At 38.7% G+C, this 26,279-nt stretch overlaps 1 protein-coding gene across 13 annotated transcripts in view; it reads left to right on the top strand.

Moving 5' to 3' along the window:
- AFDN (afadin, adherens junction formation factor) overlaps positions 1-26,279 on the top strand; it is a 196,913-nt gene that overhangs the window by 135,478 nt on the left and 35,156 nt on the right. For all 13 annotated transcript variants that reach the window (XM_074990248.1, XM_074990249.1, XM_074990247.1 and 10 more), the window contains 6 exons: positions 1,150-1,244; positions 3,365-3,630; positions 4,142-4,285; positions 6,213-6,411; positions 11,403-11,506; positions 14,486-14,572. In XM_074990248.1, coding sequence (XP_074846349.1) covers positions 1,150-1,244; positions 3,365-3,630; positions 4,142-4,285; positions 6,213-6,411; positions 11,403-11,506; positions 14,486-14,572 — 895 coding nt within the window. The remainder of the gene's footprint in view (positions 1-1,149; positions 1,245-3,364; positions 3,631-4,141; positions 4,286-6,212; positions 6,412-11,402; positions 11,507-14,485; positions 14,573-26,279) is intronic.

The raw sequence follows: 26,279 nt of genomic DNA, 5'->3' as shown, positions 1-26,279 counted from the left end.
TCATTCCAGTGCTTCACCACCCTCCTGGTGAAGTAGTTTTTCCTGATATCCAACCTACTCCTCTTCTTCTGTATCTTCAGAACATTACTACTTGTTCTGCCAGCTGTCATCCCTGAGAACAGTTTCTCTCCATCCTCTTTAGAGCACCCCTTCAGGAAGTTGAAGGCTACTATTAAATCACGCCTCATTCTTCTCTTCTGCAAACTAAATAAACCCACGTTCCTCACCCTTGCTCATGTGCTCCAGGCCCTTAATCATTTTTGTTGCCCTCTGCTGAATCAGCTCCAACACATCCACACCCTTTCTGTACTGGGGGTCCCAAAACTAGATGCAGTACTCCAGATGTGGCCTCGCTAGTGCCAAATAGAGGGGAATAACAGTTTCTCTAGATCTGCTTGAAATGCTCCTCCTAATGCACCCCAATGTGCTCTTCACTCATATCCAGCCTTTCATCCACTAGAATCCCTAGGTCCCTTTCTGCTGTACTGCTGTTTAGCCAGTCAGTCCCCAGCCTGTAACAGTGCTTGGGATTCTTCCATCCCAAGTGCAGGACTTTACACTTCTTATTGAACCACATCAGATTTCTTTTGGCCCAATCCTCCATTTTATCCAGGTCACTCTGGATCCTATCTCTACTCTCCAACAAATCTGCCTCTCCCCCTAGCTTGATGTCATCTGCAAACTTGCTGAGAGTGCAATCCAGTCCCTTGTCCAGGTCACTTATAAAGGTGTTGAACAACACCAAGCCTTGGGGCGCTCCACTTGAAACCGTCTTCAGTTGTGTAATTAATGTAGCTGGAATTGTGCACCTTAATTCGACTTTCCCCCTGTAATGTAGACGTATCCTTTTTGGGTGGTTATGAGCTAACTGTTTAAATCAGTAAACATACTTTTTACAATAGTGCATGGTGGCTAGCTTGTTCTTTTTAATACAGCTGAGTATGAAAATGTTGAAATACAAAAGTTGCTATTGATGGCATATAGCGTAAGACCCAAATTTGTGCCTCTTTTATAACAGTGCCAGCATTTATTGCTTCAAAGTTCCAGATTTGAATAATTTAAATGGGTGTCCAATATATGTTCTAGAGGAGATTATTCATAAGTCAGGCAAAATTTCTAATCGTGGATAATCACATTTTTCTTTTTCAGATATTTAGTTCACTGTCTTCAGTCAGAGCTTAACAATTACATGCCAGCATTCCTTGATGATCCAGATGAAAATAATCTTCAAAGGCCTAAAATAGGTTAGACTTGGTCTTTGTCTTGCTATTAAATCAACAGCTTATAGCCACTGTTACTGGTTTGAGCTGATCTATTTTACCATTGATATGAAATTTACATGTTCTCACTAAAACTTTTGTTATATGTAAATCCATTATATATGGATAGTAGACTAGACTTTGAGATCGAATTTACATGAAAAATACTCTTGGAAAATAAAGGTAAACTCATAATATCCAAAGTCTCTGGAATTACACTTATAACCTTTGGCCCATCAATGTTGAATATGTAGAAAATAGTGTTTGGGGAGTGTATCCATGTAATAGTTAATTACTGTATCTGGAGTTCTATTACACGGTATATCTTCCGTTAACAAAATTATGAAGTAATATAGTCTTAGGTTTGAACAAAAACATTTATACTCTTCCAGAATAAAATATAAAATTTAGATGTTTTGGATAAAATGATTGAAAGTTATTCTGTAATTAGAACATTTTTCTTTGTTGGAAGAATTTTTAAAAATAGACCTTGATTAAAAAGTGGTTTATCTATCATAACAGTTTCTGCATTTCCTTTACCACACATTTGACTTGAATAAGGGTTTGTGTCATTGTTCAGTTTCCTCTTTTGCATGATCCTGAAGTACAGTTGCTATGGTGACAGGTGCCACAATAAAACCTAGATTGTTATAAATTTTCATTTGTTGTTACAAATGGTTGTATGGAAACAACAACAAATTTCATTACATTTTAACTGTGGGGTCAAGTATACATGGGAAGGAGGAATACGAATAACTTTTTTTTTTAAATTACAAACTAGCAAACATGAAGAAAAAAGAAACTAGGAGAAGGCTTTGTTTAGTGAATTTTTAGGCTTGTTCAAGCGTAAAAGCCCTTCTGTAACATTTAAAAACTATTCAGTCTTTATTTTGATCTTTGCTTATAACCTTTAGCTGGAAGATAACTTAAAATCTCAGGAGAATATTTTTAATCATCACAATTATTGTATACAAAGGAAAGCTAGAAAGAAAGATCTGATTGAAAATGTAACATGCTCTCGCATGATGGCCTGTACTGTGGAGCACAAGGGTATATTGATGTCTTTGAGATCTGAATAACAATGCTTAGTGGGTAATAGTAGACAGTCAGATGTGACTATTACATTTTTCACATTAAAGTCTTATGCTGGTGTCCATTTGTATTTAAGTACAAAGTATGTTTTAATAACTTTATAGGGTTTAAGAGATGATTTTTTAGGAATCATTTAGTAGGAAATGATTTTTGTCAGTTACACTACTTATAAAATTTTGAGCAAAGGTGAAAATAATATGGCTGATTTATTTAATAAGAACTTAAAGTTCTAGTTATTCCTTACGTAATATTTAAAAAAAATCCGCAGACAGTTCCCCAAACTACCACCACCATCTTTGGGCATTAATGATAATGTTTCTTCACCTGAAAAACTGAACATGCTGTACAGACTATTAATAAACTTCCCTATAAGGAAATGTCTAGTACTGTTTTAGTTTCCTGCTTGAGTTAAAGTTGGTAGAAAAGAGCAAATTGTGTAATATATAATTTAGTGGTAGAAAAGTGGAACTAGAATTTTTAAAAAAAGAAACTTGTGAGCAAGAGCACATTTTATGCAATTATAACTCCTTTGTGCGCCGTTTATAAATTTGGCCTTACAATACAGTCTTAGGCTATTCTGCTTGAAGTGGGAAAAGCAATAATTGTCTTCTGCCAAAATGCATGGTACTTATCACTAGTATGGAATAGCTGAAATGTGTTGTATGCATAGGAACTCTAATAAGAATTTTTAATGTATTTTGTGTTGAATAAAAATATATAACTAGTTGGTTTCTGTACTTGCATAGCTTAATAACCATCTATGAATGTTCATCTTTATTCACTCAACTTTCTATTTTTAAAATAGTTTTTTATCAGTTAAGTTCTTGAAATATATTATGGAATAAATATCTAGTTTGTAGTTGTCATTCTAGAATGGTGTTCTAATTTGTCTTTCATAATTTGTGCATTAGTACCTAATACCAAAATTAAATGCAAACTGGATGCCTCCACCTATTGTTTTGTTAAACCATAAATACTAATTTATACTAATACATTCTTCTTTGTCTCTGTAGATGATGTCTTGCATACACTAACTGGAGCTATGTCCCTGTTGCGACGATGTAGAGTGAATGCTGCACTGACTATACAGCTCTTCTCCCAGCTCTTTCACTTTATCAACATGTGGCTTTTTAATAGATTGGTTACTGACCCAGATTCAGGACTGTGTTCACATTACTGGGGAGCCATCATCCGTCAGCAGTTGGGTCATATTGAGGCATGGGCAGAAAAACAGGGCCTAGAGCTGGCTGCTGATTGCCACCTAAGCAGGATAGTGCAGGTGAATACATTTTGCTCTTGGTTCTCAGTGAAACATGTTGTCCTCATAACTTTTTTTCAACAGTTAAGCAGGATGTAATTGTATAAATGTATTCTCAAACCTGCTCAGTGTGTGTGGTTGTCAAAACTCCTTTTTATTTAGGTGCATCATTTACTGAAAATGAACTGAATATCTGATGTGTTTTTCCCCAAGCAAATCAAATCAGTTTCAATCTAATACACCAGGTTTGATTAGTTTTCTTATACATAGTAGCTGGAAAAGTAATCTTTTACCTAATTTAACACTTCCTTAGTTCCTGAACTAAGAGGCAGAATATTTGTTCTTCAGGAGAGAAGAAGGAATTTGAAAATGAAGTTTACATCACTACAGCAAATCTGGCTTCTTACTGCATGGTGTCCTGTGCTCTGCCATCCCTGTAGACAAAAAGAAACTAAGATAATGAATATGGTTATATTCCATTCTTAAATTATAATTGTCTCCAGCGTGTTTTGTTTGTTTTTTGTTCATTTAGGCAACTACGCTACTTACCATGGATAAATATTCACATGATGACATTCCAAATATTAACAGTACCTGCTTTAAGTTGAATTCTCTACAGCTACAGGCATTATTGCAGAATTATCACTGTGCCCCAGATGAACCATTTATCCCAACAGTAAGTCATTTATTCATTGTTCACCATTTCTTCAGAAATTGCTTAGGCTGCAGAGTTTAATCACCACTTGCCTGTAAAATAGTGAAGGTATTGATTGAATATCACTTTTATAGGTGTACAGAGAAGTAGTATTAAACTCTTAACTGTAGAAATAAAATGAATGGATAAAATAATTTTATTTTCTCTAAGATTAGGTGGAAATCTTTCATCTGATTCATTCCTTTAGAATAGGCTGTTGGAAACAACTTCAGATGAACAAATGGATGCATAGTCTTTTTGCCTGTTGAACCAGTTCTCAGCTTAAGGCCAAACAGTTGCTTGAAAAAATCTCTGGTATTATAAATCTTGCCCAGTGGCAATCTATGGATGGCTTTTTGTTTTTGTTTTTGTTTTTTGTGCATGCACAAAAGCTAATGGATGTTTGTGTATGCAGAAGCATACTAAGGGTATATCTTCACTGTAGCTGTGAGGTTTGATTTCCAACACTGATGAACAGCCTTAAGCTAGCTCCGCTTGAGCTAGCGCACTAAGGGCTTATCTATATTCAGTGGAAGATTGATGCTGCTGTGGTCCATCGTGCAGTGATTGATTTAGCATGTCTGGCAGGAACATGCTAAATTGAACTCAAAATGTACCCTCATCTGTGCTGGTGTTGCTGCTCATGAGGAGTAGGGAAGCTTGTGGGAGTGTTCACTTGTGGGAGTGTCCACCTCTTGCAGTGGAGACTGTGCAGAAGCTCAAATTAAGGTGTGTCAACTCCAGCTACATAAATAACATAGCTGGAGTTGTGTATCTTAACTTGATCTTCCCCATTAACGTAGACCTGGCCTAAAAGTAGCCTTGTAATAACCAAGAATAGCAGTTGCCCAATCTGGTGCCCATGTGTGGCACAACATTCACATTGCTATTTTTAGTGTGCTAACTTGAGCTGAGCTAGCTCATGTCTGCCTGTGCTGGGAATTGCATCTCCTGTCCGCAGGGTAGACATACCCTAAAAATCTTACAATAAGTCACAAGATAGCCTTTTCTCCTCCAAAGGTAAGTTTTTAAGCAGTGTTTTTAGTGTTCTAAACATTTTGTTGATTGCTGCTATCAAAGTATGTAAGTGTGCCTTTTGTTTAGCAGTATTCCTGCATGAAACCATTTGTAAAGTTTTATGTGCACGTGCACACATTTGTTGTTAGTTTAGCTGCAAGTGAAAAGTGCTCTGAAGTAGTACATGTAACTTCGCAAGATATGAAGCGCTGCTTTATACTATATAATATGTGCAACTGCGAGCATCACTCTTATGTACCTTGGATTATTTCAGCAGTTTTTTTGTGATATGGAGATTTTATTTATTTTGGTTCATCATAAGGGCCCTTTCTCCAGAGAACCTTCTAAGATGTGTGGGACGGGAATTCAGGTGGTAAATAGCTGAATAGTCCTAGAGTATGTCTTTACAAATTGCCAATTTTTGTGAGCCACCTGAGCGCTCATATTCTGGAATAATGAGCCCCTTCTTATGCATTTTTCCTGTATTCTGTACAAAAGAGGAGAAGGTCTTGTACAAAAATTATATTAGACTTTGTTCCACCGAGACATGAAATGTCAAAATTAAGGTTTCACATGTGTTCTTGGCTGTGCATATTCACTGCAGCATAATTTTTAATTATAAGGTCACGTAATAATTCTCCAATACAGGCCTTATGTAAAATATCTAATATGTCCATTGGTATATTGACTTAAGTTAAAAAAGAGAAGATGTCAGAGAATACTAGACAGGGTTGGAGAATGAAGTAGCATGATACTGGATTTGGTAAAGCTTGAATCATAACATATAGGCACACCTATGGGGGTGGAGTTGGGATTGTATGCAAAATTATAGTTTTGCAACTTCCTGAAATTGGCCAACTCTTTAAACATAATTTTTTTATCCTATGTTTAGGAGTTGATAGAGAACGTAGTGGCTGTTGCAGAAAACACAGCTGATGAACTAGCTCGCAGTGATGGCCGAGAAGTCCAGCTAGAAGAGGACCCTGATCTACAGCTGCCTTTTCTTTTGCCAGAAGATGGTTATTCATGTGATGTTGTCAGAAACATTCCAAATGGTTTACAAGAATTTTTAGATCCACTGTGCCAGAGAGGTCAGTCCTGCTCCTATTAAACTGTATGTTAATGTTTTTTTTCTTTCATATAGCAAACATAGAACTTCAGCTATATTTAGATGTTTTTATTTTTCTTCAGTCACAATAGTGTTCAATCCTTATTTCATTATCCTTGGCTTTACATTTTCATTAACCTGTTTAAATTTATCCCCACAAATGTGATACATAACACTTCTATATATTTTTTTAATCTTGCTTTCATGACATTGTGAATCCCTTTTTGGCATAATCTTGTTTATTTCAGGATTCTAAATAATTGAAATGAGCTTCTGTGTGTTGACAGTTTGTTTAATAACTACCTCCATCAATATCATTATATATGGGCCTGTAGAAAGAGAGATGTTCCTTGTGTGGTCCTTCCTTTTGTAAAGTACTACCACTTCTGATCCTGCTGAGATTAAAAATAATAGGAAAGACGGGAGAAACTTGCCGTGGCAGAAAGTGCATACACTGGAAAAGGAGAGGGAAGGGTAGAGGACAACTTTGTGTGCTGTTGTGCTTCCTGTATACATTTGAGTACGAGAATGAAAGTTGAGAGAGGCACATTGTTTGTTTGTTTTTTTTTTGAGAGGTGGAGGCAGGAGGCTTGTATGTAAATGCTGCAGCTAGGAAGAGAAGGTGTAAGCATCGTGGAATAGATGAAAGAGTTTTTGTCACTGAGAGTTTTACAGAAACACCTGAGCTATCTGGTACAGCTCTACCATTTGTTCATCCTTACTCTCTGCTAGTGCCTGGCATATTAAAATTTACAGAGAAAACCCATTTTGTTAGACAAAAGTTTGAGGATTTTTGTTGAGAGCTGCGTGTTAATGGGCATATGAAAATTGCCATGTGGGCATTTTTTATATCAGCATTCTCATATGATGTAAAATTGTTCCATGAGCAGTATTACTTATTTTTCTGCAAGTCTACATTAAAATACTAACATCCAGCAGCACAAGTAGGCCAGTATGGTCAGGTACATCATACTAGCAAAACATTTCTAGCCAGTACGGCATACCAGAACGACACTTTATCGCCCCCAACATCTCCATGGAGCTATCTCTCCTCTTGCTGTGTCTGTACAGGAGATGGAGAGTAAGGCTGAGTCTGTGCTACAAGCTTAAAATTTAGTTTATTAAAATCAATTTATTAATGCTGGGTTTTATCAATTTGATTTTGAGCATTCCCACGTTCCCCACAAAATTGACTTATTGATGCCACACACAAGCAGCTTAAATTGACTGACGGCTACAGCAGTGTGTCGTGGGAACCTACCTCACAGTTCCCTGAGCCCTGTAGCATTTTGGCTCTTTTCACTGGTGCAGCATGGGAAAAAAAATGCCCTGCAAGTGGATGTGGGTATCTGATGACGTCTTTCCATATTTAATTTCCCTTGTTCCCTTCCTGTGTTAAACAAATGTCCCTTTTTCCAGTGGGGTCTGACCATCAGAACAAGAATTTTCATCCTTGCAACCATTGCAAAACCCTTGCACCCAATCGGTAATCTAGAAATGTACATCTAAGTATCCATGGGCGTTACATTGAATATCCACCTGATCAACCTTCGATGGCACTTTCTGTGCCTATGGCTAACTGGGAGCCAGGGGCTAATTATGGAGAAGGAGCCTGAGAAACGGCTGCCACATTGGAATGAGTACAGTGACGGAGAGAGAGCTGTGTTCGTCTGTATTCTGCCTAAACAAAAAAAGCGCTCATGTAGCACTTTAAAGGCTAACAAAAAAATTTATTAGGTGATGAGATTTTTATGGGACAGACCCACTTCTTCAGATCACAGCCACCAGAACAGACTCAATATATAAAGCACAGAGGTCCAAAAATTATCATCAAGGTTGGCAAATCAGAAGAGCAGAGGGATTGCTGGGGAGTGTGGGAAGGGGAAGTTAAAAGTTAGATAAAACATCAGAGTATGTAAAGGAGTCCTTATAATGGGTGAGGTAATTGTTGTCCCTGTTCAATCCACGTGCTAATGTGTCAGATTTGAATATGAATGTTAGTTCTGAGCGTTCCCTCCGTAGACGGTTGTTGAAGTCCCTTTTCAGTAGAACACGCGCTTTCAAATCTTTAACAAATGGCCCACTCCATTAAGGTGCTGGCTGACAGGTTTGTGTATTTAGAGTTTTTTGATGTCTGTTCTATGCCTATTCATTCTTTGTCCAAGAGTGTTTGCAGTCTGTCCTATATACATGGTGTGCAGGCATTGTTGGCACATGATGGTATATATGATGTTAGCTGAGGAGTACAGTTTAAATCCTCTAATGATGAAATCCTTTAATGATAATCCAGCGGAGGACAAGTCTGGTCCCAGCCCGACTCTGGGTGTTTGGTGCTCTGCTGTTCCTGATCCCTGACTATATCATCCGGTGGAGACTTTCCCTGGGCAGCTCCCAACTCATGAAAATCGTGGCTGCCAATGGAGACTTCCACTGAATGGGTAAAAGGCCCCAGACTACAGCCAGCACCCAAAAATAGTGACCACTGAGGGAAGCTTACCCTGAAGGGCTAAAAGGCCCATGGTTACAGCCGGCACCTGAAAATCGTGACCTCCAAGGGAGACTTCCCCCCAGGTGGCTAAAAGATCTCTGACTATAGCTGGCCCCTTGGCCTTTGGATAAAGCCCGTATTAGAATTTCCTCAGAGAGGGTAACCACTCTTGTGACAAGGTATTTTCTTCTGTTGCCCAAAAATCAGCACCTCCCAGGGAGACTTCCCCTGGCTGGGTATAGGACCCTCACAGTGTGCAAGCTGCCTGACACCTTGCACAGCGTGTCCTTTTATTGGTTTGGGTCAAGCCATGTGATGTGGCTGGGCATGGGAAAGTTCCAGACTGTGTGGCACCTCCAGGCAGCGGGGGAGTGGAGGGGATGTGGGTGTCAGGACAAAATGTAAGCAGCTGAAAAGAAGTTTCTGATCCTCTTGTACAAGCATAACCCCCACCCACAGCCTAGCTGCCACGTAGCACGGGTGGGGGGGTGGTCAGGGCTGGCGCCAGGCAGCACAGAAAAAAAGGTTGTTAGCAGAGGGTAGAGACAGAACTGTAGACCCTACAGCCACATTAATAGCAAAGAAAAAGATTTTGCAGCCTCTCATGACTCCACAGCCACAGGCTTCCAGGTGCTGTGTTGAAATGGTATTTCTGTTGCCTAATTCCTCCACATCTGACAGCACTGGAGATGGCAGAGGCCAGAGCGGAGAACTGTGGGGCACATATGGGATATCTCTGGAGAAAGCAGGAAAAAGGAGGAGGAAACCCTGCCCACCCTCCGCCTGTTCTCCAGCAGGGCTGCTGCTGTGTGGAGCGAAGGAGACGGTTCTGTGGAGGAGCAGAGGTTGGGCTTGGGACTTCTGTTCTTTTCCCCACTTGCAGGGGCAGAGTAGAGAAAGTAGCAGTACTGCCTGCAGCTCCTTCCGCTGTTGTACTCTCTCTTCCCCTCTCGCCCCTTCCCAGCATAAGTCTGGATGAGGAGGGGAAGAACAGGACTGGGGGCAGGGTTGGAATCACATGGGCAGGCCTCCTACCCTTTCTCCCCCTCCCTTCCCACCCAAGACTGCAAGAAATTTATTTTACTTGTACAACTGATAACAACAGAAGATATCAAATAAAACATGGCCGACCTGCCAGATAGTGAATCCTATGCCAGATAGTGAATTTACTTTATTTATGTTCAGCAGGGTTCATCACTTAGACTGTGATGTGAAATACCAAAATTAAGTTCTGTTTTGGAGTTTAAAGTCTTAAGACATTGGGCAGAAGTGAGAAAAGTAATGTGTATGTGGTGCTATTGCAGTGACATTCAAAATTATGTAAAAATCAAGAATGCAGAGTGATGGTGAAGGTTAAGATGTATGTATTAGAAGAGGTTTGAAATTTCTTGGTCTAGCTCTTTAGTTTCTAGGAATGAAGTAATACTCTTTAGGGAAAGGCAGTTAGTTGACTTAAGATTCGGTGAATTACAAACTATGTGCAGTTTTGAGAGTAGAAGTACCTTAACTGGCTAAATAAATGCATTCTTAAAGCAGGACATGTAAGCCATTATTTAAATATTTTTCTTTGTTTATATATTCTGAAAAAGTGTCTCTAAATAGAATCCCCATTAGATTAATTCTGAATGATTGGTTTAAAAAATAAACTAAAATGAAATAAATTGCTGATGGTTTTGTGGTGGTGGTGGCAAAGGCTGTACTTCTGTACAGGTGATTGATAGTGTGCTTTTTTTTAAATAAATTGGGTTCTCACAAGCCCTGATTTAGTGTGAGAACACTTTGCGTAAAAGCAGAACACTTACTGAAGATCTTGTTTCTCTGTGCTGTAGATTTTTGCAGTGTGACCTTTAGCAAACTACTTAATCACTCTGCTTCAATTTATTTATTAGCTAGTTAGTTTTTGTAACTTGCATCCTCACAAGGAAATTGAAATACAATCTTTAATGCTCCAGGTAGCCTCTCAGTTGCATGGGTATGCTAAAAGATGGAGAAAAGATCAAGAAGGCTGGCCTCCTAGCAAACCTACTCATAAGTCAGACTTCCTTGATCCTAGTACTGAGTGTGCAAAGAGAGGATGTTGGTCAGAACCTGGGGGCTATGCTTAAGGATAGTGCTGAATATATTTCTTGCATTCCACCAAGTATTTCCGAGGCATGCTACTTGCAAGACCCAATGCTTGGGAGTCCTCCCTCTGTAGAGCAGCTTATGTGCAAAAGGAGTCTTAATGTTTGCGGAGTGCATTAGGTTCCTTAGTGGAAGATGCAGTAAAGGACTGTAAGGTTGTGGTGTTAATTGTGCATATGACAGTGTGTAATTCTTACCTGCCTGTACCGTCTTGTTCAGCATTTGCAAGTCAAATAATTTAAGCAGAGAAGGATAAATGTTACTGTGTGGTATGAATGCAGGAGCAAAATTTTTGTTACCTGGTTCACCAGTTAGTTCCTGAAGTAAGTGGCTCGTGTTCACTTGTGCTTTTTGTCCCATAGGCTTTTGCAGACTGACACCTCATGCACGTTCACCAGGCACTTGGACGATATATTTTGAAGGTGCAGACTATGAAAGTCACCTGTCACGTGAGAATGCTGAGCTAGTAGGTATTCATTTTGGGGTAGTTCAGAGCAAGTGTGCGCTGTATTAACATTAACCTGTAGTGAACCATATTTTGTGCGTGCTCAGTCTTTATCCTTATTCCAAAGAACAGATTTCACTGCTGTTTGTTGTTAGTTTCTAAGCAAAGAAAAATGTTTGTGGAAATGTTTCAAGATCAACCTATATTAGAGTTTACCAGTCTTTGTTATTGCATGCCTGTTGTAATGTAAACAATTTTTCAGTCAGTAGCAGAAGGCAAATGGATTTTCCTCAAAAATGTTATTTAAAAGATTCATTTTGAAAGTATATTTTTAATTTGTGTGTATTGGATACACAGTTTGTTTACCTGTGTGTTCTTTTTTGCCTTGGGCTTTCAATATTCAGTAGTCCAGTACATCCCTTTTATTTTTGCCAAATTTTCAGGGACGTGTTCTTGTTGGTTTTTTTTCCATTTTGTTTGTTGGAGCACTCTAGGGAAATAAGACACTGTGAAAAAACACTTGTTTGACCTTTTTGTGAAAACATCAGTGGGTCAGTGAGGTTTTGTGCCTTAGCCTAAATATTTTTACATTAATGTTGGTTTATAATGGCAGTAGTTTAACAAAAGTATAATATGATGAAATCAGGGGAACCAGAATTAAAGCAGAACTTGCCATCCCCAAGCCAACTCATTTGAAGAAACCATTACGATGGACTTACAATATGCCTGCCTGGAGGAGGGGTGGGTGAGATAAGTACTCGAAGTTCTGAACCCAAAGGTTTTTCCCTTTATCCTTTCCAATTCTGATTTCAGCAGTGGCATTGCTGGTAAAGGAAATGGCTGTTCCTGCTAAGGCAGATTCCTTTCCATAGATCCTACAGACAGGATGGTAGAAATAATCAATATACAGCATTTCCAAACTGCCTTTAGGAGCCTTACTGTCAGTTTTGTTAAAAACCACAATATCCCGGTTACAATAGTACAAAGTGCCTGAGTCCCTCAGACCCAAGCAAAATGGTTAATACTATAAGAAAAATAATCTTCCAGTTTACACTGACTAAGATCCATTCTACCTTCATCCTAAAATGGCCTTGTGGGCCTGATAGCTCATTTTAGACATTTGATGCCAGGCCCTGTGACAGGGAGGGCCAAGAGGGCAGCTGCCCTGGGGCTATTGCAAGGGTCCATCCTCTGAATAGATGGGATAGTGTTTTGCTATGTATGACCCAGCCAACTGCTTTGAATCTAGTTGGTTGATTGGCAACACTGTAACAGTGTTAAAACACACAGGATGCTCTTACGAGATTAAAAAAACCCTGCTATTTAGATGACATGTAGGCAGGCTTTCCATCCTCTCAGACTACGCAAGTGTTTATAACCAGAAATAACAGCCAAAGGAAATAAGATGTTTCAGCTCATTGATATTTATTTATAAAAAGCCTTACCACCTCTGGCCATTGCTGTTCATGCCTTCTCATTGAATTCATGCCATGAAGACGGGCTCATTCAAGTTATATGTTATTGAGGCTATTTGTGAAAACCTGTCAAGCCAAAAATTAGAAATGTCTTCCATCAGATAGTGGTATATAATATAAGACACTACAGTTAAGAAATGGACAAATCTGAAGTGCCTCCAGTATATGGAAACAGAGGGCTGATATCCCAGAAATCTTGGATTAGTTAGAGCTCAGTCCCAGAAAGGAAATGCTCAAATAACACATTGGCCATTAATTACTAATGTAATACTACCCTGAATTATACACAAGAAATAGATTTCATGAGTAAGAGTGCTATTTTTACAGTTACTTTTTTTGATTAATTGTACTTTGTGAAATTCACAATAAAATGGATGAATTGGTTCTAGAGCAGATGACAAAATCATCTTTAGAGTCACCACTTTGCACACACATGCGCATTTGAGAGTTAAAACTGAGTTTTCCTCCTAGTGGGTAGTCTGTAAAATTAAAAAAAAACAAAAAAAAAGGCTTTACAACATTAACTTAGTTTGTTAGCCTTTTTGGGGGGAGGACCGAAAAGACAGAAGCTGTGACAAAGTTTCCCAGGATCTCATGACTCTCTTCCTTGACATAGCATTTTTTTGAGAAATCTGCCACTTCTCCAGTGTGTTTTTAATAGTCTTCAAACATGATTGTTCCAATTTAGATCAATGTAAAAACTCCTATGAAATAAAATGAGAGGAGTCTTCTGTTTCACATATATCCTTGGCACAAGAGTGCCGGAGTAGACTTAGAGTAGAATTTCCTTGCTTTTTAAAATGTTTTAACAATGGTGTTTATGTTTTTGAAAGTTGTGCAAGTTTTGTCTTATGAAATGTGCAATGACAAAGCGTTGCTTCATTTGGGCACTATGTTGGTCTTCATATATGTAGTGTCATATACATTACCTAATGGTGCCAATTCCCTATTAGAAAATGCCATGGAAAATACCTGTTGCAAATATTCACAAACTTAAATATGTTCCATACTTTACAAAAAAGTATTTCAAAGTTTTAATCTGGTCTTAAAATTAATTGCCTCTGTATTTTTCTACATCATTTTTTATACATTGACTAAAAGGCACAGCCCCAAAACAAGGTTCAAAGAGCACAGTTATTATAAAACAATTTAACTAGTTTTCAGCATTTATTTTTGTTTAACGATTTCACAACTTTAAATCTCTTGGATCTGAATTTGGGAATTGTTAATAAACTCGGTCTGTCTTGTAACTTGAGTATCAAATAATGTGACACGTTTTTAGATGGACTTTGATCTTTCTTTGGCAGTGATTTGAGCACAGATTTAATGCAGATAACCTCTGTCTCATACTAATCAAGAGTCACGTGAAAGTAAAAGAAACTTGTGTGTCAATAGATATTCTATCCATGCATTATTTTTTTATTGATTTATACTATTTTGTGCAGAAATTTTAATACTTGCTTAGTTTTGCTGTTAATGCAAACTTACAATGTTTGTCTTATCTTCCTTCTCCCCCCATTGATAGGCTCAGCCTCTAAGGAAAGAACCTGAAATTATCACAGTAACATTAAAGAAACAAAATGGAATGGGCTTAAGCATTGTTGCTGCTAAGGTATGTAAACATAGTGCAGTAAAATAATCAAGCAATACTTTGTACTTACTTTGGAAAAAAATTCTTTAAATATGTTTTGGAAAGGTATATATTGCATACATATTTAGCCTGATAGTCCTGGCTATGAAATGCTGGTTTAAAAAATACACAGAACAAAGAAACAATTTAAATCAGATTTTTATTTAGCACTTCTAATATTGACTATATAATGGTAACATTGGACGTATTACATTGTTGATATGCATTAAACTTTAAAGAGTTCTTAGAGATTTCTATTTATATACTTGAATCTTGTTTTCCTATCCAATCTGTGTAGTGAACACAAGACCATATTGTTCAGTGCACTAAATTTAGTGCAAGATTCAAGTATATAAATTAATAAATAAACATTAATTTTATTTCACCTTATTGATCTTTAAAATGCTGTATGTGGAGTAGCTGGGCCAAGAGGAGGCTTCTCTTTGAAAGTTTGCCTTATGAGTGATACTGGCTATTGACTCACCTGGACTGTGATAACAAAGAATGCACGTTTGGCTCCAGCTACCAGGTGGAGGGCTCTACCGATTGGTTAGGCCTACCTATTAAATGGGGTTTATGTATTAGACTTAATCTTGTGTTGATTTTCAGCTTAACATTAGTATGATTTATTTATTAATTTATAACTGGTGTCCGAAAGCCCCAGTCGTGAGTAGGCCACCATGTATGAACAGGTGAGAGAAACAATGCTTTTTGTTGTGGGGTGGATGACCTGTGTCAAAACGGTTGTCCCTTGTCCCGAGGAGTTGGCATTGTAAAGGCATTATTATTTGATGGGTTTTAAGCTGTCAAACCTGACTGAGCTCTTGTAAAGATTTTTCTTTATGCTGAAATTTTGTGTACTTTAGAAAGTGTTGCTGCTTGATGTAGTGGTTTGAACATTTAAAAAAAATACAGAATAATCCAATAATTTTCTGGCATCTAGGAGGGGAAGAAAGTTTCAGGTGTACACACCTAATGGTCATATTGTGACTTCAAGAAAATTTCAGAATCTGAGAAACTAGAGACTGAAAATGTTAATGTGCTATAGGCATTTAGTACTGCAGTAGTCTGAAAGACTGATAGTACATGAATATTGAGAAGTCCCCATTTTATCTGCACATCAGTTTACTGATTCTGAACTGAATTTTAGTTCGTTGCTTTTTTGGGATGGAATAGAAATGTGAAGTGGAACTAGTTTATTAAAATCCATGAGAAGTGATAATTTTTACATAAAAATTTTTCACGTGTAATGGGAAGTAGGGTTCTAAGATGGGGCAAATGACTTCCCTGTCAGGTACACAGTTTTAACTGGCAGCATATCCCTAATTTACAGAAGCAGTATGCAACTGGGCCACAGTGTACTAAAGTTGGTGCTCAAAAAAAACCCACAACCTTCACCTGTGCGAAAATTAATAAGCAGCAGAAAGTGTCCCCTTATCCTGATATTTTTAATGATCTGTAGGTAGTATGCAGAGGCACTGAGACCTCATACTAGGGTGAGGTGAAGTCTCTGCTCTATAGCCCCTGCTGAGAGCCAGTTCTCCTTTAGCTAATGTGGTAGAGCACAGGGCTTTAGCCTTTAACACTGCAGGTTCAATCCTTGGTGCCAGCAGTCCAGGTCTGTTAGGCTACGTCTACACGTGCACGCTACATCGAAATAGTCTATTTCGATGAATAACGTCTACACATCCTCCAGGGCTGGCAATGTCGATGTTCAACTTCAACATTGGGCAGCACCACATCGAAATAGGCGCTGCGAGGGAACGTCTACACGCCAAAGTAGCACACATCGAAATAAGGGTGCCAGGAACAGCTGCAGACAGGGTCACAGAGCGGACTCAACAGCAAGCCGCTCCCTTAAAGGGCCCCTCCCAGACACAGTTGCACTATACAACACAAGATCCACAGAGCTGACAACTGGTTGCAGACCCTGTGCATGCAGCATGGATCCCCAGCTGCTGCAGCAGCAGCAGCCAGAAGCCCTGGGCTAAGGGCTGCTGCACACGGTGACCATAGAGCCCCGCAGGGGCTGGAGAGAGAGCGTCTCTCAACCCCTCAGCTGATGGCCGCCATGGCGGACCCCACTATTTCGATGTTGCGGGACGCGGATCGTCTACACACGCCCTACTTTGACGTTGAACGTCGAAGTAGGGCGCTATTCCCATCCCCTCATGGGGTTAGCGGCTTCAACGTCTCGCCGCCTAATGTCGATTTCAACTTCGAAATAGCACTCACCATGTGTAGCCATGACGGGCACTATTTCGAAGTTAGTGCTGCTACTTCGAAGTAGCGTGCACGTGTAGACACGGCTTCAGTGTTACATATACATGTATGGAAAATCCTTTTTTGCCCAGCTATTGTATTTATGAAGTGAATGGTGAAACCTGTGATGTGATTATTTAAGAAACCAGTAGATTATTAGCTTCATAAAAGAGATGTTCTATCACTGGAAGCTAAATCAAATTGTCCTGGAAATAGAAGTGATTCAAGTAGTTGCCTTAGAGCACAGAATTGCTTATTAGAGAGAGCTGTTTCTTCAGTTTTCATGTATTTCCATAAAAGTAATAAAAAGGATACAGGTAATGCTGTAGAGAAAAGAACTATTCCAAATAGGCAAATGGTGTTTGAGAAGCTGCAACAATAAATGTAACTTCTCATTTTATTTCCCCTTTCTTTTGACTTTTTTTGGGCTGTGGATTTCAGTCACGTATTATGCATCAATACAGAAATTGAACTTCTGGAATGAGGGGAGAAATTTTTTTCTTCATGCAGAAAACAAGAAGGAATGAGAGCGATTACTTTTCTTGAAATTTGCCAAGCCTAAACAAAATAATGATGCTGTGAAATTGTCAGTATGCAGAATAGCCAAAAACATTTAGATAGCATGAGTCAGAGTGGAATTAACTTGGTGGCCACAGTTACACACCATTGTTAATATTGTGCAAACTGTTTTTTCTCTTTAAAATCGGAAAAGCAATTGACTTTCAAATAATAAAGTAGAATTGTTTAATTGTAAGAAACGAAGACCTGTCTCTGTTCTAGGGAACGCTTGGTCTTTTTTAGATGACAGGAGTGGTTCAGGAAAGGCAATAACTGAAAATTACAATGATTGGTCAGTAGATGGTGCTGTTCCATATAATGGAAGTACCAGTTTACTCTGCTGTAAGTATTGTCTACTTTTAGTGCTTAAGTTTAAAGCAAGAATACAGCTTACTCACTCTCTGACTTCAGTGACTAAAGTATTGCACACATTTCATGCCATAAAGGAGGAAGGAAGTGCTGTATCATCTCAACACTGGCCTCTCATTTATTGAAATAAATTAGCTCTGAAGGGACTCCTGTCAGGTCTACATTTGCTGGTCAGCAGATGACTATAATGCAAGATCACGTGCATTTTTGGAGAAGAGTGGAAGTGGGCAGACTAGAGAAGAAAATTAAATCCTTTTCACTCTGCATTTCTCCCCTTGGCCCCCCCCCCCCCCCCCGACTCTCTTCACCTCTCCCCAAAATCCAATTTGTTTTACTATTTCTTTCCTTACATTAGAATGCAAAATGTAAATAACACATGAAGTAGGTTGTACTTCTAAAACGTTAAGGTTATCTTCTGGACTGATACCATTGATTCAGAACATTGGGTTTAAAGGAATTAAAATCTGTGGAAGTTAAGGGGGGCCATAATGAAAATTTTGCAAAACTTCTACTAAGAACATTAAAAACTTTAGTGGCATAGCTCATTGTAACTCCTTTGTACAGAAGGAATTAGGTAATCTCAAAAGACAGGTTTGCTCTGAACAGACTAGAGTTGTAAGGAAATGTAACAGTAATTGTACCTGCTTGTCCTTAGGATGGAGTTCAGTTTATAATATGAGGGATCACAAACCCAAATGTTGAGAAGGGGTGAAGCAAGGAATATAAGAATGAAAACATTTATGCAGTCACTGATTTAGGTATCTTATTCTGACAAAAATTTAAATGTGATTCCTTCAGCTAGTTTGTTTGTTTAAATTATGTTATAAATCAGAGGTTTGTTTAATTCAGCATAACTTTTGAAATACCACAAAACAAACAAGTGTGCACATGCAATGAGTGCAAACAAATGCAAAATGTGTGTTTTGAGCTTATAAGAGGTTTTTAAAAAAGACTTTGAATTAGGAAAAATACCTGGCAATAGCTGTGAAAACTATGTATAGTTGTATTCTGTTTAAAAAGCGTCAATTATACAAATTGTCAAGTGGTGTTATCCAGAGAGTCCAACTGCTGCTCCCTTGCTATTGTAATGTTGTGTATTTTTCTGTAGTAAAGGCTTTTGTAATTGTGCCTTGAGTAGCATCATCAGAGTGTTTGGTTTTTATGGAGGTGAGAGCTGCTGGGCATCAGTGGCAGTTCTTATTTCTGAGGTTATGTGCAGAGTTTGGTCTAACCCTGAAAGATGTTGTGATGTTAAAAGCTGCCTGACTCTCAGCCACATTGCGGTTACTTTTTATGAAATCCAGATGATTTGGAAGCAGTATATGCATGCAGTTTACTTTAAAAAATATATCACTTTTGGGGGGGCGGGGGCTAGCATGTGACTTGTCTGTGGGCCAGCATGTTACTTCCTGTTTAATTCGGAATATTTTTTCTTTTGTACAAGAGGTTCCCTTTTAGTTTTTTCTAGGAGTTTTAAAGTTGAATAAAGCTCCTAAGGTAAATGAGAGTCAGAGCTGCGTGATTACGTAAGGGTTTGAATATTGTGTTGATAAATGCCATATAGTGTCATAGGTTCCAGCTCAGAATTATCTTGATGGGTGTCTTGGAAAATCCAGCAGACTAGTGTTGGCTGCTGTTGAGTCTGAGAAGGAAGTGGAGAATTGTTTGTTGCTGGTTTTTTTTAAAGGATTTGTAGTCCCAGAGATCAGAATGTGGTTTTCTGTTGTTGGACGAACAGAATCCATGGTAAGTTTGTTCAGGGTTCTACTTGGAACTATTTTGCTGTGGAGTTTAAATGATAGACCTGTAGTTTTCCCCTGTACTGTTGCTTGTTTAAACCTGTCAATCGGTATTTATTCTTGTAATGCTATTTAAGATAGCATTCAGTTACGCAGTCTGGGTGGTGGCTAACTTTTCAAAAATTAGAAGGGAAAAAACCCTGTACTTCGATTTTAAGTCCTTCCTTTTTATGCGCTTCTCAAAAGAAAGACTCACAGTAGTGGCTGCTTTTAGTTTTTTTACTCTCTAAGTATCAGCACCAATTGCTAGTACTTTACTTCTGAAGAGCATGAATAGCATGACTTGTGATATGCCTGCTTGTCATTAATTGGCTTAAATCCAGATTCCTCTGAAAGTCCCTGTTTGCCATTTGTGAAGTATTGTAAGAATAACTCGAACTGACATCCTAAACGGTACTTGTAATATTTGGTAGTCATAGTCTGTGAATAGAATAACGACCTTGAAAATGTGCTCCAGTGAGTTAAACTACTTACTGAATTTAAGGTATATTAACAGAATGGAGAAATTTAGATTGATAAACTAGAAAACAAGGTAGGGTTTGAAAGTCTTCTGCAAGTACAGTAGAGCAGAACTTGTTTAGAAAAAGCTGTGATTAATGAAAACTGCCAAAGTGTGAAGACTGACTTAAACATACTATGATTTTGTACTTTGAAGCTTATGGGACTTTACTCTTTCATATATTAAAATAGGTCATTTGTTAGAATAACAAGGGAAAAAGTTAATCAACAAACTTAACTCAGGAAAAACATTTCTTTGAAAATGCTAACATAAGTATATTTGTCTGTAAAAATGGTAGTTGGGTAAAGAATTTCCATTGAACTTACTGAAATAAAGCCATAAGTTGATGATCCACTGGCTGCTTTTTTTTTGGGGCGGGGGGGGGAAGTATTTCAGAATCTGAGCAAGATGAATCTAGACACCATAGAAAAAGGCATTTCTTTTCTAGACAGATTTCCACATTCTGATTATTTTTTCTAGTCTAAAGGGTATTAATTGTATTAACTGATAAGTTAGTTGTTCCAAGAGCAATGGGTTGTTTAACCCAACAAGTTACAGCACTGTAAAGGGGTGTTGTTAAAATCCATCACATTTTTATATCAGTAATTTTGAATACATTGTGAGGTATTTATGCAAATCAGGGATTTCTGAACTTTCAAATGTGGCATAGAGAACTTTTGCTAGGCAATCAAAATTAATTGATTTACCAATAAATACAAAAAGCCCAAACTTTAACATCTGATTCATCTGTCACAAATGATACTTTTAGGGTCTGAGCTTCGTATTTGTCAGCATGTTGATGAGTATATTTATCATGAGTTAGTGACTTACAAAGCATTGGTATGTTCTTGTATAGTTTTATTATTTCATTGTTGACATACGAGTTTCTCTTGTGGTAGAATTAGTGTTTTGACATCCAATGGATGTGGGCAAACTAATACCTGATCAGGCTGAACATTATTTTACGTTCCTAAAGCAAGTGTTGCTGTGCATTATTTGCCATTTTTGAGCAAAGAGGGCTTTTGCGGTGCCTAATTTTATTTCAGATCAGTTATGGCATCTATCTATGCTTCTTAATAACCTCTTAGAACCAAGAGCATGTCATTAGCGTTGTCACCACATTTTTTTCATACCTCAGTCTCGTAGAAGTAAGTTAAGTATGGAAGCTTCCATTTTAGCCCATGTAATGGGACACAAAATAGGCAGCTAACATGGTGGTAAGTGAGTTGCTTCGCACCATTTTCAGTGTTTTTTTTGTAGCTTTTGACTACTGAGGGAAGTTCCATGATAGGTTCCTGCAGCTTCCTATTTCTTTGACCTGTAAGCTTATGGTAGCATGGCTGCTCTGTCTCTTTCTCTCTACCCTTTATCTGAGGCCGCACATCTGATTCAAGTGAAAAGATTTCACTTGTATGTTTAGACTATATATTGCAAGTGGGTCACTCAGATTTTTGTTCTGATTTCATCTGTTAGCTCTGTGGACCTAAGTTCCTTGCAAAATAAGGACTGCATATGCCAGTTCTACCTGTGCTATCGTGGACTCACTGTTCAGGCACTTCCAGATTTTATTTCATTCTGATTTCTTCCTTTCTTTCCCTGCTCAAGAGACTGACATGTTGGAAAGGAGGGGAACCACAAAGCAAGAGTCCAAGGATCACAATCTATTTAGGGTTTTCTATTCTTTAATTTAGATGGACACAGATTACATCAGCTGTAGGTACAGAATGATTGGTGCATGGGGAACCTGAGCAATTTACTGTACAATAGAAACAGCATTCACGGGTTTTCCTGTTGATTAGTGGTGGTGGTGGGGGGATGGGGAAGAAACACACATTAAGTATAGAAGATTTTATTGGTATTCATCCATCAGGCTTGATTATCTTTGGCATTAAAGAAATGCATTTTTCAAAGGCCTTTTAGATACACACACAATAAATAATAGAGACAAGGTGGATTTAATTGGACCAGCTTCTTTTGGACAGCTTATTGGATCTATCAGAATCGATGGGGTCCTACATGTACCTATTACAGCTTTTAGTGTTCCTCATCCAGTGCACTGAATGCCCCACCTACTACCGTGGTGGGTGAAACCAGCAAATTACATTCTTGAATGAACTTGCACAGAAAAATTATAACAGACACAAACACTGTGTTGCTTGTGAGTGAACACTTTTTCACAGAACAGTCACTCTATTTTTGACCGCTCGGTCCTTGATCTCACAGTAAACTTGCACGTTGCTTTCAGAAGATGAACCTGAGAACTTAAATTTGTAATTCTGCTAGACACCAAAAATTAATAAAGTTACTGGACTTATGGCTCATTATAGCAGTCTATAACTCACTAGCACTCTCTTGCTCTATGTTTATAATGGTATTAACTGCCTACCTTCACCCTGAAACACGTTGTAACTTATGTTTCATTCACTGAGTACCTTTTCAGGATCTGAAGAAGGGCTCTGTATAAGCTTGCCTCTTTCACCTCTTGACTTCATTAAAAGATAGTACCCTCACCCGTCTTTAATATCCTGGGACCATGCCACTGGAATGACAGCACGAACAGTAATACTATAGCGTCCCGATAGTGATTTCTCTAATTCTGGAGACTATGCAAGAGCTTCAAATTATTCGTTAAGAAATAGCGTCACTGGATGCTTTTGAACTTTAGAAATTGTGCTTGGATGAATTGTGCCATTTTCCCAGCTCTTTAGGTGTTTGATTCTACCACCCCCACCTACTCTACTTAGTATTTAACAAAAGTATGTTTGTATGCTTTTTGTCATTCAGGTACACTGTGTGTGTCTGCCAGCTAGTGCTGATGTTCAGTGCTAGTATTTGAAAACTCCTTCATTTTATTGGAGTAACCTTTTTGCTTACAGCTGTATTTTCGCCAATTCTTAAAATGTTTCTGGCTTTTTCAAAGGAGGGAGAAACAAAAGTGCGTATGTGGAGCATGAGTCAGTTTCAGAAAAGTCAGTTTTTTTTTGTTTTTTATTTAAAGTGCGCCACATGAAACAAAACAGCTGTAGCCACAATTAAAGGAAGCAGTTTTACATACAGCAAACTGGTTCACCTCATTTATGTCTGGAGATTATATGGAGTGTGATTTAGAGTATTTTGTCTAATGATGATAGATTTCCGAAGTTGAAATTGGACTTGGGACTGACCTTCCTCTGCCAAAGGGCTTTTGACCTTTAAATCCAAGAGATTTTTTTTGTCTTCATTTTAAATGTATAATCAGTAGCTGCTGAGTTCTAGCTTCCCTCATTGTCGCGAATTTAAGGCAAATTAATAAATGAGTCAGGGTCAAAACATGATCTGTATGTAGATAAGATTTACGTGCTTATTGTTGACCAAAGCTGACATGTGAAATCATATAACTTTTGGGGAATGTGGGTGTGTCGTTTTCAGCAGCCTTCACTTTATTACTCCATAGAGAGTGCGTATGTAAACCAGCTGGTGTGCTTTAGTAAACTGGTGTGCTCTTAAAATGCTTATAAATGTGGTTTATTTAAATACTTGTAGACTTGCCTGGCAAGCAGTAAGTCAAGCTGAGACTGATCCTATTGCATAAACTTGCCTTTAAGGATGTTTATAAAACTTCTGATCGTATGTACAAGCTTACAGGGACTGGAAAATGAGACTCAGCGTTGATGACAGCCGTGAATTCTACTGTTTTGGGGGTGGGAAAAGTGGAGTACAAATCTAGCTATCGAGCCTGGACACCCTTATTGTGGAACAGAAGTAGTATCAGTTTGCTAACATGTTGTAGTTACACAGATTATTTTTGTATCCCTGCAAATATGCTCAGTTTTATGCACACAATAAAACTTAATCCAGAGTTTTTTTCTTTTCCTCTATTTTATAATGCCCTCACATCGTGAAAAGAAATGAGATTTTAATGATCAAAAAGACAGGGTGCCCAACTGGACTTCTGATTAACAAAGTTTTTGCACTTTAGACTTCAAGACTTACGAATCAAGCAAGATCTTTAAACCATTTCAGGGGGAATACTACTCAGGAAATGGTTGGCAAAATGGGCCCAATACAACTTCAGATGTTTCAATTACGTTATAATGGGAAAATCTGGATATATTTTGTTTTAAAGCTGTTTCAACAGCATTCAAAGCATATGAATTCTCAAACCATTGAAAGATACTACAGCATTAAAGCAGAAATCTTTGTCTATATGTAAAATTTTATATATTTCCTGTAGCCAAAAATAGATGCTAATACAGTTAACATGCTGTAGTAACAATTCATGTATGTATAAATGCTCTGTACTTTGTACTCAAGCATGTTTCTCTGTTTTACTGGCATTTTTAACTGAATAGAAAGCAAGGTGTATGAAGCTGAACAGGTATAGGCAAACAATAGTTGCTTAAACCTTGTAATGACAAGGCATTGCCATTAATTATCTGCAGAAATACAGGTTTAGCTACAGTACCTGCATATGCAAATGTTTGAGACTTTCCAGTGCTAACTTCCTGTACATTTCATTTTATATCTGGAGAAATGTTTCCCAAGTCTTGTTCATAATGTCTATTTCATACCATAGAAATTACGGAAATTATAAGTGAGGAAATTCTGTTAAGTCATCTAGCCCACCTGCTTGATGACACCAGAGTTCTAGGGACCAAGTGTTTAGTGGCCAGTCTGTTCCATTGCATAGTTTTATTAAGATAAGTTAACAGAGCCAGAGAGGTAGAGAGAGTTCTTGCAAATTACCACAGGAGTGTGCACTTGTCTGTGTAGCCATCCTCTTACCCAACCTTAGACTATGCAGTCTCAATTTGATGCATTATACTGGTGTAGTACTGTGGTTGTCTGATCCACCACTCTCCACACCCATGTTTAAACATAGTGATGCGTTTGGTTCTCCTGGCTAAGTATTCATCACCCTCAAATGATCAGCTTTGGAAACTATGGCAGTAATGTTTCCTAACAGAAGTTGGTGTCCATGACTCACCCTAAACTTTTGGGTATTTATTTCAGCAACACAGGGCAGAAAAGAGGTTTGAAGACCTCTACCCTGTGCCTACCTTTTAAGATTTTATTGGTGATTAGATAGTTAAGTCAAGGTGCAGTCCCCATGACTATAGCCACGAGGGAGGTGGTCAAGCCTCTGCTGTTCTATCAGCTGCAAAAGCAGTGAGTTATTCCATAAGGTGTATTTTCTAGTTCTGTAGCCAGTCGAGTTTAAAATGTCCCAAATCGGTCACAACATCCACAGCAGAGATGTCTGAATGGTTACTCCATCTGGAAGTGGCCTGTGCAGTCTTCCAGAGGTGGGGCTTACCCTTGTCAACCTGCTCACTGCCAGGCACAACAGAAAGTGCTACCATTTTTTTGCCCAGTGGGGATTGGGCAGGGGCTTCCTCCCTTAATGCCTTTCTCCAGTTATAGTCTGAGGGTCTGCTGTACATGTTCCTGCTGATCCCTCTCATCAGCAAGGTGCTAGTTTGAGTCAAATGCAATAAAGCACAAGTTATTGTGATTGCTCCAATGTAGCTTTGCCAATATGGGTTTGGCATGCACGTTACTGTAGTGCTGTTTTCTCCCTGACCCCTTCCCAACTCTCCAGCCATGTTGTCCCAGAACAGCCATTGATTCATCCCTACACCTCTTGGTGTAGCTGCTCCATGGTTGACCCCAGAGGAACATAACTGCTTTAAGGAGGTCCAGCAAGTCCTATAAGGAAGCAGAAAGCCATGCACGAGGCTGACTTACCAAGTGAAAAGGATGAGATTTTTCCTATTGCGGACAGAAACAAAGTATCTTTCCCACACATGCTCCAATGTTGTCCTTTTTAGACTACTTCTTGCAGCTCAGAAACCCGCATCTGGCACATTCTTCCATCAGAGACCATCTTGAGGCTAGCTCTTTTCGTGACCCAGTCCAGGAGTAGACGGTGTTCTCCCATGGTGTGATGGTGGTATTCCTACAGGGCTTTGAGGTACTTTATCTGCTGGTACAGGAATGATCCAAAATGGAACCTCAGCCCAGTCCTCATCTGGCTCACTGGGCTGTCCTTCAAATTGCTTGGATCCTACTCTTTCCTGCTTGCCCTGGAGAGTTGCATTCCTGGTGGCAATGACATTGATCTCCAAGACATGCCTCACCAGGGCTTTGTACACTCTTTTTGCAAGGTCAAGATCCATCTGTGGCCCTACCTGGCCCTTCCTGGCCTTCCTGTAGCCCTACC

This window comes from Carettochelys insculpta, chromosome 3 (assembly GCF_033958435.1).
Source record: "Carettochelys insculpta isolate YL-2023 chromosome 3, ASM3395843v1, whole genome shotgun sequence".
Lineage (NCBI taxonomy): Eukaryota > Metazoa > Chordata > Testudines > Carettochelyidae > Carettochelys > Carettochelys insculpta.
Note: the sequence above shows the minus strand (reverse complement) of the source record. Positions and strands in the feature narration are given on the sequence as shown.